Source organism: Triticum dicoccoides, chromosome 3A, assembly GCF_002162155.2.
Source record: "Triticum dicoccoides isolate Atlit2015 ecotype Zavitan chromosome 3A, WEW_v2.0, whole genome shotgun sequence".
Classification (NCBI taxonomy): domain Eukaryota; kingdom Viridiplantae; phylum Streptophyta; class Magnoliopsida; order Poales; family Poaceae; genus Triticum; species Triticum dicoccoides.
Genome location: NC_041384.1, coordinates 379621726 through 379635953, shown reverse-complemented (window position 1 = coordinate 379635953; position 14228 = coordinate 379621726). Strand labels below are relative to the sequence as shown.

Genomic DNA, 14228 nt, shown 5'->3' with positions numbered 1-14228 from the left:
ACAGGTCCGGTTGGATAGCCATTTTCACGTTGAGTCACTGATCGGACAGCCCGGCCCGACTATACGGCGGACGTGAGAGAATCTATCAAAGCATGAAGATGGTTATGCCACCAAAACGGTATAGCACCCCTCAAAAAAAGACGGTATAGCATCCATGGTATGCAGAACATGGTTTTGGCACCGCTATTATACATCATGACGCACTCGTATGTCATTCAGTCACCTACACTATCCGTTCTATTCCCAGACGACAAAAATGCACAATCCTTTTTGTTGTTGTCCAGAAGCAACTAACTAAACCTCCATTTCGTACACCCATAAAAAAGTGCATCCTCCCAAATTCTCTCAATGCAGGAGAGATGAATACTCAACAGACTCTGGCCTCTGCTTTTGCCCCTTCCTGTGGGCCACTTTGATGCTTTCTTCTCTTTAGCCATCTTCTTCCATCCATGCAACAAGGAATCAAATCCTACCTTTTTTATTTCCTCGCACCACCATTCCTTTTCCGTTTCCATTGACCAAGATTGGGCATAAATGCCCCATGGGGCCTCCTCAAGGTCGCTGCTTCGGCGCCCCCTGGGCATGGCGAATTGGAGAGCAGAGCATGCCCTACATACGGCGCTCGCTTGACGCCATGGACGACCAGGAGGGAGGCTGGAATGGAGGAGCTGGCCTCTTATTCTCCCTCCGGTTTGATCCCATGAGGGCGGGCTTCGATCGTGCTCTGGCCAGCTTCCCTGTTTCCGCGCTGATTAGCCGCCTTCTTGGATGGGGCAAGAACAGTGGCCAAGGGAGGCCGCAGGGGGCCGTGATGGTCGCCGCCGCCGTTGCTCTTTACGCGGCTGCGCTCTTTGTTCCAGATCAGCAGCCTCGCCGGCGACGCCTGGCTGCTTCTGCTGCAGCTAGGCCAACTTCTGGTATGCGGCTTGTTTTATTAGTTGATCGCACCCTGCGCTCGTGCTCAAATTCTCATCATCTGCGATTTGATTTGCATCGATTTTTCTGCAGCAACCAGACCTCGTGCTGTGCCTGCGCCGGATGATGGCCTTAGAATTCTGTCGTCGAATGTAAGTCGTGATCCTTGGCTAGAGCTCCCGTCTCTCGATCACGGCGAATTCATGCGATCGAACTAATTGCTTGCCCTTTGTATAAAAGGATGAATATCTGGAGAACGTGATCCACAGCGTGTCGATCGGTGCCGGGGACGATGAGCCGGTTCTGGTGGCAAGAGTTCAGACCATGCCACCCGACGTGGCTGGAGCAACCTCTGCATGGGAAACGGAGCACGATAGGCTGGAGAAGGAGGAGGTCGAGCGATTCAAGCAGCTGTGGCTGTCGCTCGTGGAGCGGGAGCAGAGGCTGGAGCTCCGGCTGATGGACCTCGACGGCCTTATAGAGCAGGAGACCACCGTGAAAGAGCTCGAGAACCGCGTGGGCCTCGCCGCCGTGGAGGCGCGGCTCCTGGAGCTCAAGGTCTTGTCGCTGGGTGAGGAGAACGAGAGGCTCAAGGCCCAGGCGTCGGAGCTGGAGGCCGTCCGGGCCCAGCTGGGTCGCGCCAAGGAGAAGCTGCGGGCGCTCAAGGAGCGGATGCAGGTGGAGCGGGAGGAGTCTCGGAGCGAGGCGGCGGCGCTCCGGGACAAGGTGATGGAGCTGGAAAAGACCGGCGAGAAGAGGGAGAGGGTGCTGGCGGCGGAGGCGGCGGAGCTACGGAGGGCCAAGGCCGCGCTGGAGGAGGAGAACAGGGAGCTTGCTCGGAGGTTGCAGGATGCAGAGCAGGTTTCCACCGCTGTTAGTCTGGTTCATGAGGTGAGTGCATTCCTAATTCTTGATTTCAATGCAACATTTTCTCCCATTTCATTCATATTTGCGAAAATCAGTAGCACATGTCAATTTCTCCAGATTTGTGTGTCGATTTTCGAATGGCTTACAGCTTTGGTCAAGTCAACAAAGACATATTCTGGGAAAGAAAAAAAGAAAAAGAAAAAAAGCATGGAACTGTATATTTCTTTGTCAATCAAAAAGTCCTTCTTTCTAAGCTCATGATGCTTTGAACTAGCAAATCCAACAAAATAGTTCACATTTGAAACCAGTTCTTTGGATGTCTTGATTACTTTTATGCTGGCTTTGCAGTTTTGTTGGCAAAACGCAAGATGGCCTTTTCATCTTGATTGGTTTGGAACAAAGTAGCGGCTGAAATCTCTGCCAAGTTGTTTTTGTTATATGTCACTGTCACAGCTTTGATTTGACGCTAAGGCTATGTTGAGAACCTTCTGAATTATTAAGTTGTTATTCTCATCTGGCTCTTGCGTGGTGCAATTGAACATAAGGTGACCAATTAGTTTATCTTTTTATGGTCACAGCTTGGCGATTATGACCAGAACAGCAACATTTTATCATCTTATCTTTTCTGATGTATTATTATTTAATACTTTCTCTGTTTCTAAATATTTGTCTTTTCTAAAGATGCTAACAAGTGACTACATACGAAGCAAAATAAGTGAATCTACACTCTAAAATATGTCTATATATTCGTATGTGATATTTCATTTGAATCTTAAAAAAGACAAATATTTAGGAATGGACGGAGTAGGTTGAAACAGCAATTATGCTAGTTGCGACATGTTTTGGCATTTCTTTTTTCTAGATCTTTATTCAATACCTTTCTAAAGTATGTGAACTCCAAACGAATAAGTTGCTGCATTTTTTTATCTGTTTCAGAAAAAAAGTTGATGCATTATTCCATAACATCCTATAATTCTTGAGATTCAATGGCCAATTGGCGAATTACCAAAGCAAAATGGGGAGAATTCACGTTTTGTTGATAAGCCTTGGAATATACTATATATATGCCAGTTTCTCCCTGTCCCACCGAGAAACCACGCGCACATGTGCCACTATCTTTTGAGAACATTCCTTCCCCACAAGTGCAAAGTCTGAATTTTGCTTAGATAAAACTTTGTCATGTGCTACTCTCTTTCCCTAACTGTCACATGAATTCAATATCGGCAGTCTCCGTCTATGTGGCTGAACATGCTAATTAATCTTACCTTTTTTTTCTGAATTTATTAGGACGACATGGTTGATGAGGCAAGCAACCTGAGGGAGGCGAACGATCGGCTGACGAGGCAGATCGAGCAGCTACACAGCGACCACTGCGCGCACGTCGAGGAGCTCGTCTACCTCAAGTGGGTCAACGCCTGCCTCCGCCATGACCTCCGTGGCGGCGACCACCACCCCTCGTCCGCCCAACAACATCAGGATGGGGTTGGCAGCGCCATGCCGTCGGCCATGGATCTGAGCAAGAGCATGAGCTACCGCTCCAGCGAGAAGGCCAAGGAGCTCATGCTCCAGTATGGCAGCCTCGGCCTCGACGGTTACGACCCCGCGCTCTTCTCGCCGCTCAACGAGTCGACATACGGCGATGGCGAAAGTCACCAGCGGCGCGTTGGAGATCACGACGAGCCAGGGCGGAGCCCGGTCGTGCCGTCGCCGGCCGCGGCCGCGCCCGAGCATCGGGCCGGGCATGGCAAGCTCAAGTTTCTGAGGAATATCAAGAAGCTGCTGGCGAGCAGCAGGAGGAGCCACGGCCACGACCGCAAGAGCAAGAAGGCCGCGCCGGACCACGAGCATCTGGAGAAGGCGATGCGGTGGCTGTCCTCCAGCAGCCACGACGCGCTCGGCGCAGACAGCTCGTACGAGAGCACGCCGCTGTCGTCGTGCGACCGGACGCCGCTGAGCAGCGTGACGACAGTGGACTTGCACGCCCGTGCGCGCGCCGGGGAGGCACCCTCCGCGCCGAGGCTGGAGGCGGAGACTCGGCTGGCGAGGTCCAAGAGCGACAATGGCGCGTCCTTCGGGCGGGAGGCGACCAGGTACCACGCTCTCCGGCCGGACCGCCCGGCCGGTCCGGGGACAGACGGGTTCCACTCGCCGGAGAAGATTAGAAGGTACTCAGACGGGTTGACAAGCTCCTGATCAGTATGTTGGTGCATGGGACGCTCTCCTGCAGGATGATGCTTTTGCACAATAAACTCACTAACAGCAACCGGTCTGTAAGACGAAATGCCAATTTTCTTCATGTTCCGGCATGTTGAAGGGGTGCGCTTGGATTGAGACGTTCGACAAATGGCGTTTTTATTAGCTTCAAATGTAGCATTAAAATCATAATGAATACACGGCAAAACCAAGTTCAAAAGTAGATAGAAAAAATAAAAGACATTAGGCAACAACAAAGTAAAAATAATAATAACAGACACCTGAATATATTACTCCCTCCAATCCAAAATAAATGTCGTAGCTTTGAACTAAGGTTAATTCAGAGTGAAAGTTTTACTTACAATTGTGGATCAAATCTAGAGGAGAGATATAGGTGCCAAGATGTGGCATCGTCCCTTAACGTGTTTTTTTTTTTAAATCTATGAAGCCAAAGAAAGAAGCGTGATCCTGAAGAGATGGTTCTTGTCAAAGATGAGTGCATTGCGTGAATCCTAAATTTTTCAAAGGATGGTAAGCGCAACAGATGGACTCTCTCTCTCTCTCTCTCTCATCATGTGTGAGTAAAATGCACAGAACCACCACTTTCGTGTCACAACTTGCGTAAAACCATCCCTTTACAAAACATGACATTTTGCACCGAACAGAAGAATTGACAGTGGCAAAAAACACTAATGAAAAATGCTAAGTGATTCGCTGATGTCACTAGTTGATTGGGCCCACCTGTCGGGCTAAGTTGGCAAAAAGAAAATTACACATAGACATGTTGACTTGGTCTTCTCTCCCCCACCATCGCGCCCTCCTCCCTTGCCTCGGCGTCCCGCTCGCAGGCGCACGACACTCCTTTGCCTGGTCTGAGCTAGCTAGTCCACCGGTGTGGCAGTGTGGATCTCGCACCTCCCAGTTCGTGGCAGATGATCGGCGTGGGAGGAGGCAGACCAAGCTCGTGCACCTGACGAGGTGTTGTTCATGTTCGTGGTAAACGCTTGCGAGAAGCGCGGTCTGTCAGCAGCTCTCCTTTAGCGACATCTTCGTCAGAAGGGCGCCAACAGAACAAGGACGCAGGAACGTCTGAAGAGCGCGCTCCTCGGCCAGCCACCAGGCCCATTTGCGCAAAGAAACGTCCCCGGTGGCTTGCAGACCCAAACTGGGCCTGCTAACGGGTGTAATGCAGGGATATATAAGAGAGAGATTCTTCCTTGTTTTGACTTGGCTAGGTATTTTGTTGTGGCTTCGGTCGGATCAAAGATTGCTTGTAATTTCGAATTGATGTGAGGGAGGATGGGAGGAACCGCAATAATTCAGTCTAGTTTCTCTAGATTGAGTTGAATTCGTGGTCTGTAGTTTACAATTGGCATCCGAGCCGTTCGTCCTGGAGATTCCCCACCACCACTACCCCACCCGATTAAAGGAGAGAAGGCGAGAGGAGATCATGGAGGAGATGTTGGAGGAAGGGCGCTCGGTCTACAAGCTGCTCAAGGGTGACATGGCCGGAACCATCGACAAGCATCTTCGCGAGCAGAGGAACGATTTGGTTTAGGCTGCCCGCAAGATGCTCAACGAAATGTCGGCCAATTTGGAAGGGCTCCTCGCCAAGCAAGTCGATGCAATTTTGGAGGATCTCATGGGAGAGATCAATCAGATACGAGCAAAGATCAAGAAGGTTAAGGAAGGTAGTCAGGACCCGAGATCGAGCCACTCAGCCACGCCCAGAAGGTTGTTCACGGCGGGGGTTTCTACGTCAGTTGAGGGTCCAAGTGTAGACAAGGAAAATAGAGGCGGGCCGCAGATAATGTATGTTCCTCTGCCAGCCAGGAGCTTGGTTACTTCTAGATCAACCCCGGTGAGACCGTTCTCTGCCCATGATACTAACAGAGTTGCAACTTCTGAAGTGAATTTCAGAGTAGAATTACCTCGATTTGATGGAACTAATCCCCGTTTGCGGCATACTCATTGCGAAGATCAATTCTAGTTATGGGCAGTTAATCCTCAGGTGTGGGTGTCATTGGCGTCAGCTCAGTTTGGGAGCCGCGGCTCATTGGCTAGAGTCAGTGTAACATAGGGCGCCCAATGTCAATTGGGAGGAGTTTTGCAGTTTACTGCACTCCAGATTTGCCAGGAATCAGCACCAGCAACTTAGCATAAAATTGTTCCATATAGCGCAGACCAGTACTGTGGAAGATTATGTGGACAGATTCTCAAAACTGTATGATCAGTTGACTGCCTATGAATCTGCTCCAGACCCATTGCATTATGTCACCAGGTTCATGGATGGTTTGAAACCATTAGTAAGGGTGCAAGTAGCAATACAGAAACCCAAGGATTTAGACTCTGCCTATGAATTGGCTTTGTTATTAGAAGAAATTGGAGATGGCCAAACTCCTATTAATAGCCAACAATCTAGAAGGGTTACAACACTGCCATTACCTTTGCCCCCCGTTAAACAAAAAGTTTATGAAGAAAGAAGACCAACATCACTCCAAAGATCATAGACAGGAGATAGATGGACAACTTTGAGAAACTATAGGAAGGCCAAGGGGTTATGTTTCATTTGCGGAGAAAAATGGTCTAAGGACCACTAGTGCAAGGCCTCGGTGCAATTGCATGTAGTTCAAGAAATGATAGACCATCTGCAAGAATTGCACCAGTTATCTGATGAAGAACCAGAGGAACATGGACAAGTTCATATGTTGTGTGCCACAATTAACAGAGACGGTAAGACTCGGAATTATCTTGTTACCAGTAATAGCTGAAGACACTCCAATTGTATTCCTGGTAGATTCAGGAAGCACCCACTCTTTTATAAATGACAAGTTTGCAGGATTATTTCCAGCAACACGAGGCGTTAGGCCCATGAAAGTGACTATTGTTGAAGGAGCCAGTTTAATTAGTAACCGGATCATAGAAGACTGCAAGTGGGAATGTGATGGCCACCAGTTTACATCAGATTTCAGGCTGCTGGAGCTGGGAAATTATGATGGCATTTTGGATCTTGATTGGTTGGCAAGCCATAGCCCCATGCAGATAGATTGGCAGCAAAAGTGGATGGCATTTCAGCACAAGGGCAGTATGATAACTTTGCAAGGGGTGTTCCTGATGAATTTGCTCTCACAGTTCTATCAATTTGTTTGGAACTACCAACTGCAGAAGCCACTAAACTTCCAAAGGAAATCAAACAAGTTCTGGATAGGTTTGCTGAAGTTTTTACTCCTCCTAAGGAACTGCAACCTAGAAGATATTTTGATCATATTATTCCATTGATTCCTGAAGCCAGTCTTGTGGCAAAGAGACCTTATAGAAATCCACCTAATTTAAAAGATGAATTGGATAAACATATTGTAGAAATGTTGGAGTTTGGTGTCATTAGCATGAGCAGTACTCATTTTTATTCTCCTGTTATTATGGTTAAAAAGAAGGATGGAACCTAGAGAATAGTAGTAGATTACAGACATCTCAATGCTCTCACTATTAAGGGCAAATTTCCTCTCCCAATTATTGATGAACTACTGGATGAGTTATCTGATGCAGCTTGGTTTTCTAAAGTGGATTTGAAAGTAGGATATCATCAAATCAAATTAGCTCCTGGAGAAGAGTATAAGACTGCTTTTTACTCATAATGGCCATTTTGAGTTTACTGTAGTAGGATTTGGCCTGACAGGAGCTCCAGGCACCTTTCAGGGGACAAAGAACCTTGATCTATCTCCAGTTGTTAGAAAATGTGCAGTGTGTTTCTTTGATGATATACTTATATTTAGCAAGACACTTAAGGACCACATTCTACATCTCACTCAAGTATTGAAGATTTTGGAAGAAAAACAGTGGAAGGTTAAGCTTAGCAAGTGTGATTTTGCACAACAATAAATATCATATTTGGGACATGTTATTAGTGACAAGGGAGTTTCAACAGATCCTATTAAGATCACTGTTGTTGTCAATTGGCCAACTCCAACAAATGTCAGGGAGGTGAGGAGCTTTTTGGGATTGACTGGATACTATAGGAAATTCATCAAGTCTTATATGGAGTTATCAGTAAACCTTTGACTGATCTTCTAAGGATGGGAGTGATTTTTGTGTGGAGCTCCATGGCAGATGATGCTTTTGTTGCCTTGAAACAAGCTCTTACTACTGCACCAGTCTTAGCTCTTCCTGACTTTTCTCAACCTTTTGTTATTGAGACTGATGCATGTGAAGTCTTCATGCAGAAGGGACATCAACTTGCTTTTGTCAGCAAATCACTAGGTCCAAGGAACAGAGGCCTTTCAGTTTATGAGAAGGAATATATGGATATTTTACTAGCGATTGAGTAGTGGAGACCTTATCTACAGATACAACAGTTTGTTATTAAAACTGATCAGAAGAGCTTATCCCATTTGGTGGAACAAAAGTTGCACACACCTTGGCAACAAAAAGTATATACCAAGTTAATGGGCCCGGACTATCAAATCTTATATAAAAATGGGAGTGATAACACAGGTGCGTATGCTCTGTCTAGAAGGCCTCCTGAAAATGCTCTTTCTCTTGCTATTTCAAGCCCCCAACCCAATTGGTTACATGAAATTATTCAGGGTTATGATTTTGATTCCCATTCCTTGGAAATTATTGAATAGCTAGCTGTTGATCATGCTGCTAAGCCTCACTACAAACTTGTTAATGGACTTCTGAGATACAAGGGGTGCATTTGGGTTGGCCATCAACTAGTTATACAAGACATAATTTTTCAGGCCTTGCATGACAGTCCTGTTGGTGACACTCTGGTTTTCCTGTTACTTACAAGAGGATTCACTCACTCTTCCGGTGGTTTGGTATGAAAAATTACATCAAGAAAAAAGTGCAGTCATGTATGATGTGTCAAAAAGCTAAACCAGAGAGGATCAACTATCCTGGACTATTATCTCCTTTGCTAGTTCCAAGAAGAGCTTGGGAAACAGTTACCATGGACTTCGTATCTGGGTTAACCTGTTCAGAAACCTTTGACTGTCTCATGGTGGTTATTGAAAATTTTACTAAATATGGTCATTTCATTCCTATAAAACATCCTTACATAGTTGTCAAAATTGTTGAGTTGTTCCTGGACAATATCTACAAATTGCATGGAATGCCAAGATTAATTGTGTCTAACAGGGATCCAGTATTTGCTAGCGAGTTCTGGCAGCATCTTATTAGAAGATCTGGGCCACCCTGAACATGAGCATGGCCTATCATCCTGAGATTGATGGACAAACCGAGAGGGTCAACCAACAGGTGGAATGCTTCCTTAGAAGTTTCATCAGTGCTCATCCCAGGAAGTGGAAGAAATGGATACCTCTTTGTGAGTTCTGGTATAATACCAAGTGGCATTCAGCAGTGGGGAAACCACAGTTCGAGGTCCTGTATGGGCAAGATCCCAGAGTGTTTGGCATTACACCTTCAGATATTATTGACCCTCCTGATTTGAAGCGTGGTTAGCACAAAGGGAGGTGGTTAACCAATCTGTTAGGCATCACTTGCTCCGGACACAGCAGCACATGAAGGCCTATGCCGACAAGAAGAGGACTGGAAGGGTTTTTGCAGCGGAACATGAGGTATTTCTTGTTGGGAACGTAGTAATTTCAAAATTTTCCTACGCACACGCAAGATCATGGTGATGCATAGCAACGAGAGGGGAGAGTGTGATCTACGTACCCTTGTAGACCGACAACGGAAGCGTTAGCACAACGCAGTTGATGTAGTCGTACGTCTTCACGGCCCGACCGATCAAGCACCGAAACTACGGCACCTCTGAGTTTTAGCACACGTTCAGCTCGATGACGATCCCCGGACTCTGACCCAGCAAAGTGTCGGGGAAGAGTTCCGTCAGCACGACGGCGTGGTGACGATCTTGATGTACTACCGTCACAGGGCTTCGCCTAAGCACCGCTACAATATTATCGAGGATTATGGTGGAAGGGGGCACCGCACATGGCTAAGAATATGATCACGTGGATCAACTTGTGTGTCTAGGGGTGCCCCCTGCCCCCGCATATAAAGGAGAAAGGGGAGGAGGCCGGCCGGACCCTATTGGCGCGCCAGGAGGAGTCCTCCTCCTAGTAGGAGTAGGACTCCTACTAGGAGGGGGAAGGAAGTGGGGAGGGAGAAGGAAAGGGGGGCGCCGCCCCCCTCTCCTAGTCCAATTCGGACCAGGGGGAGGAGGCGTGCGGCCCACCCTAGCTGCCCCTCTCTCTCTCCACTAAGGCCCATATGGCCCATTACATCTCCCGGTAGGGTTCCGGTAACCCTCCGGCTCCCCGGTTTTCTCCGAAATCACCCGGAACACTTCTGGTGTCCGAATATAGCCGTCCAATATATCAATCTTTATGTCTCGACCATTTCGAGACTCCTCGTTATGTCCGTGATCACATCCGGGACTCCGAACTAACTTCGGTACATCAAAACTCATAAACTCATAATATAACTGTCATCGAAACCTTAAGCGTGCGGACCCTACGGGTTCGAGAACAATGTAGACATGACCGAGACACGTCTCTGGTCAATAACCAATAGCGGAACCTGGATGCCCATATTGGCTCCTACATATTCTACGAAGATCTTTATCGGTCAGACCGCATAACAACATACGTTGTTCCCTTTGTCATCGATATTTTACTTGCCCGAGATTCGATCATCGGTATCTCAATACCTAGTTCAATCTCGTTACCGGCAAGTCTCTTTACTCGTTTCGTAATACATCATCTCGCAACTAACTCATTAGTTGCAATGCTTGCAAGGCTTATGTGATGTGCATTACCGAGAGGGCCCACAGATATCTCTCCAACAATCGGAGTGACAAATCCTAATCTCGAAATATGCCAACCCAACATGTACTTTTGGAGACACCTGTAGAGCTCCTTTATGATCACCCAGTTACGTTGTGACGTTTGGTAGCACACAAAGTGTTCCTCCGGAAAACGGGAGTTGCATAATCTCATAGTCATAGGAACATGTATAAGTCATGAAGAAAGCAATAGCAACATACTAAAGGATCGGGTGCTAAGCTAATGGAATGGGTCATGTCAATCACATCATTCTCCTAATAATGTGATCCCGTTAATCAAATGACAACACATGTCTATGGTTAGGAAACATAACCATCTTTGATTAATGAGCTAGTCAAGTAGAGGCATACTAGTGACGTTTGGTTTGTCTATGTATTCACACAAGTATTATGTTTCCGGATAATACAATTCTAGCATGAATAATAAACATTTATCATGATATAAGGAAATAAAATAATAACATTATTATTGCCTCTAGGGTATATTTCCTTCATTTCTGAAATTACAACTGTATGTCCAATCGTCAGTGGTTCACAAAGCTAACCATAAACTTGCCTTCGAGTCTTATGGGCCATATGAAATTCTGGAGCGCATTGGAGATGTTGCTTACCGCCTAAAACTTCCTAATTCCAGTAGAATACACCCAGTATTTCATGTCTCTCAGCTGAAACAATGCATCAAGAAACTCGTTCAAGTACAGTCTGCCTCGCCTTCTGATATTGCTCATCTTCAGGTTCCTGTGAAAGTTTGCAGCGTCTTGTGTGCCGCAATGGAGATCGTACGGTAGCACAAGTGTTAGTGGAATGGAGTGGTTCTTCTCCCCAAGAGGCCACCTAGGAAGATGAAGATTCTCTGAAGCAACAATTTCCTTGGGCTCCGGCTTGGGGACAAGTCGATTTTCAACGGCGGAGGATGTCAGCGACTCTCCTTTAGCGACATCTTCGTCAGAAGGGCACCAACAGAACAAGGACGCAGGAACATCTGAAGAGCGTGCTCCCAGGCCAGCCACTAGGCCCATCCGCGCAAAGAAACTTCCCCAGTGGCTTGCAGGCTCAAACTAGGCCCTCTAACGGGTGTAATGCAGGGATATATAAGAGAGAGCTTCTCCTTGTTTCGACTTGACTAGGTATTTGACTGTGGCTTTGACCGGATCAGAGATTGCTTGTAATTTTGAATTGTTGTGAGGAAGGATGGGAGGAACCGCAATAATTCAGTCTAGTTTCTCTAGATTGAGTTGAATTTGTTGCTTATAGTTTACACAGGCTAGTGAGCACGATCGAGATGTCGACCATGCTGACCAGGAGTGCCAAGCTCCGCATCGCTGACAAGAACCTGGAAGTGTCAGATGTGGACACCATTGGGGAAACAACGCGATGCTGAACACATGAGGGCCACAATGGAGAAGATTTGCAGTAGTATCTCGCGGCTTCTCCACTCTGCGTAGCTAGATCTGGACTCTTTTGGCGTCGATTGTGTTTTGTGGAGGCAAGGAGTGATTCTTCAGTAGGAATATGTTTTCCCATGTCTTGTCTCTTAAATTTGAACCTGGGTATGTAATGCTTGCGTGGCCAGAGGCCAGTCTGAACTTTGTGGGTGTGTAAGTTACTTCAACCTTGTGATGCTGCCGGGTGGCTTTATTAATTTAAAGTCGGACGCGACTAGCGTCTTCGTTCCAAAAAGATGAGCATGGTGGTAGTCACTGGTGGTCGCCTTCTCCCTCTTCTACTTGACATGGATCTGGGCGGAGCTCTACTCCGAGGCATCACCGCAGGGTCGTGCTTGAATCGACGTAGCGCTAGGCCACATCCACCGTGTTGCGTTGAGGAACCGGGCCGGGTTGTGTTGGCACTGTCAAGGACAAGGTGTCCGGGTCGCGGCAGTATAGGATCTGGGGGAGGCGGAGGTGGATCGGGGATCTGCGTGTTCATCTCGCTTCATGTGCGCACCCATCAAAGATGGCGCCGGTGAGCTGCCCAACCTGGATCCGTTGTCCTTCGGTGACCCGCTGGACAGGGTTCGCCGCGGGCTCGACACCAACCCAGCTTGACTTGTTGGTCGTTGCTCTAGTCATCATGCAAGCTCCACGACCGTCATAGGTGAGAAGGAGCTCGGATGCAACCAGCGGCGGCGGTGGCCTCCCATTCCGAGATCCATGGTGTGCGAGAGATGGTGCAGGGTTGTAGGTTTGAAAGTAGGTCTAGAGGGGGTGATTAGACTACTTAACCAAATAAAAATTTAGCATTGTCCCAATTTTAAGTCTTGGCAGATTTTAGCAACTTAGCACAAGTCAAGCAATCAACGTACACATGCAATTCTAAGAGTGTAGCAGCGGAAAGTAAAACATTGCATATGAAGGTAAATGGAAGGGTTTGGAGAAGGCAAACACAATGTAGACACTGAAGGAAATATGCCCTAGAGGCAATAATAAAGTTATTATTTATTTCCTTATTTCATGATAAATATTTATTATTCATGCTACAATTGTATTAACCGGAAACATAATACATGTGTGAATACATAGACAAACAGAGTGTCACTAGTATGCCTCTACTTGACTAGCTCGTTGGTCAAAGATGGTTATGTTTCCTAACCATAGACATTAGTTGTCATTTGATAAACGGGATCACATCATTAGGAGAATGATGTGATTGACTTGGCCCATTCCGTTAGCTTAGCACTTGATCGTTTTAGTCTACTGCTATTGCTTTCTTCATGACTTATACATGTTCCTATGACTATGAGATTATGCAACTCCCGATTACCGGAGGAACACTTTGTGTGCTACCAAACGTCAGAACGTAACTGGGAGATTATAAAGGTGCTCTACAGGTGTCTCCGATGGTACTTGTTGAGTTGGCATAGATCGAGATTAGGATTTGTCACTCCGATTGTCGGAGAGGTATCTCTGGGCCCTCTCGGTAATGCACATCACTATAAGCCTTGCAAGCAATGCAACTAATGAGTTAGTTCCGGGATGATGCATTACGGAACGAGTAAAGAGACTTTCCGGTAATGGGATTGAGCTAGGTATTGAGATACCGACGATCGAATCTCGGGCAAGTAACATACCGATGACAAAGGGAACAACGTATGTTGTTATGGGGTTTGACCAATAAAGATCTTGGTAGAATATGTAGGAGCCAATATGAGCATCCAGGTTCCGCTATTGGTTATTGACCGGAGATGTGTCTCGGTCATGTCTACATAGTTCTCGAACCCGTAGGGTCCGCACGCTTAACGTTCGGTGACGATCGATATTATGAGTTTATGTGATTTGATGTACCGAAGGTAGTTCGGAGTCCCGGATGTGATCACGGACATGACGAGGAGTCTCGAAATGGTCGAGACATAAAGATAGATATATTGGACGACTATATTCGGATACCGAAAGTGTTCCGGGTGATTTCGGAGAAAACTGGAGTGCCGCAGGGTTACCGGACCCCC

The 14228-nt window shown here is 46.9% G+C and overlaps 1 protein-coding gene across 1 annotated transcript; it reads left to right on the top strand.

Annotated features, from left to right (window-relative positions):
* Positions 1-291: 291 nt before the first annotated feature.
* LOC119268253 lies at positions 292-4173 on the top strand. The gene is made up of 4 exons (XM_037549841.1): positions 292-917; positions 1009-1067; positions 1156-1806; positions 3070-4173. Exons 1-4 carry the CDS (start codon positions 542-544, stop codon positions 3973-3975), a joined length of 1992 nt encoding a protein of 663 aa, XP_037405738.1. The 5' UTR covers positions 292-541; the 3' UTR covers positions 3976-4173.
* The last annotated feature ends 10055 nt before the right edge of the window (positions 4174-14228 follow it).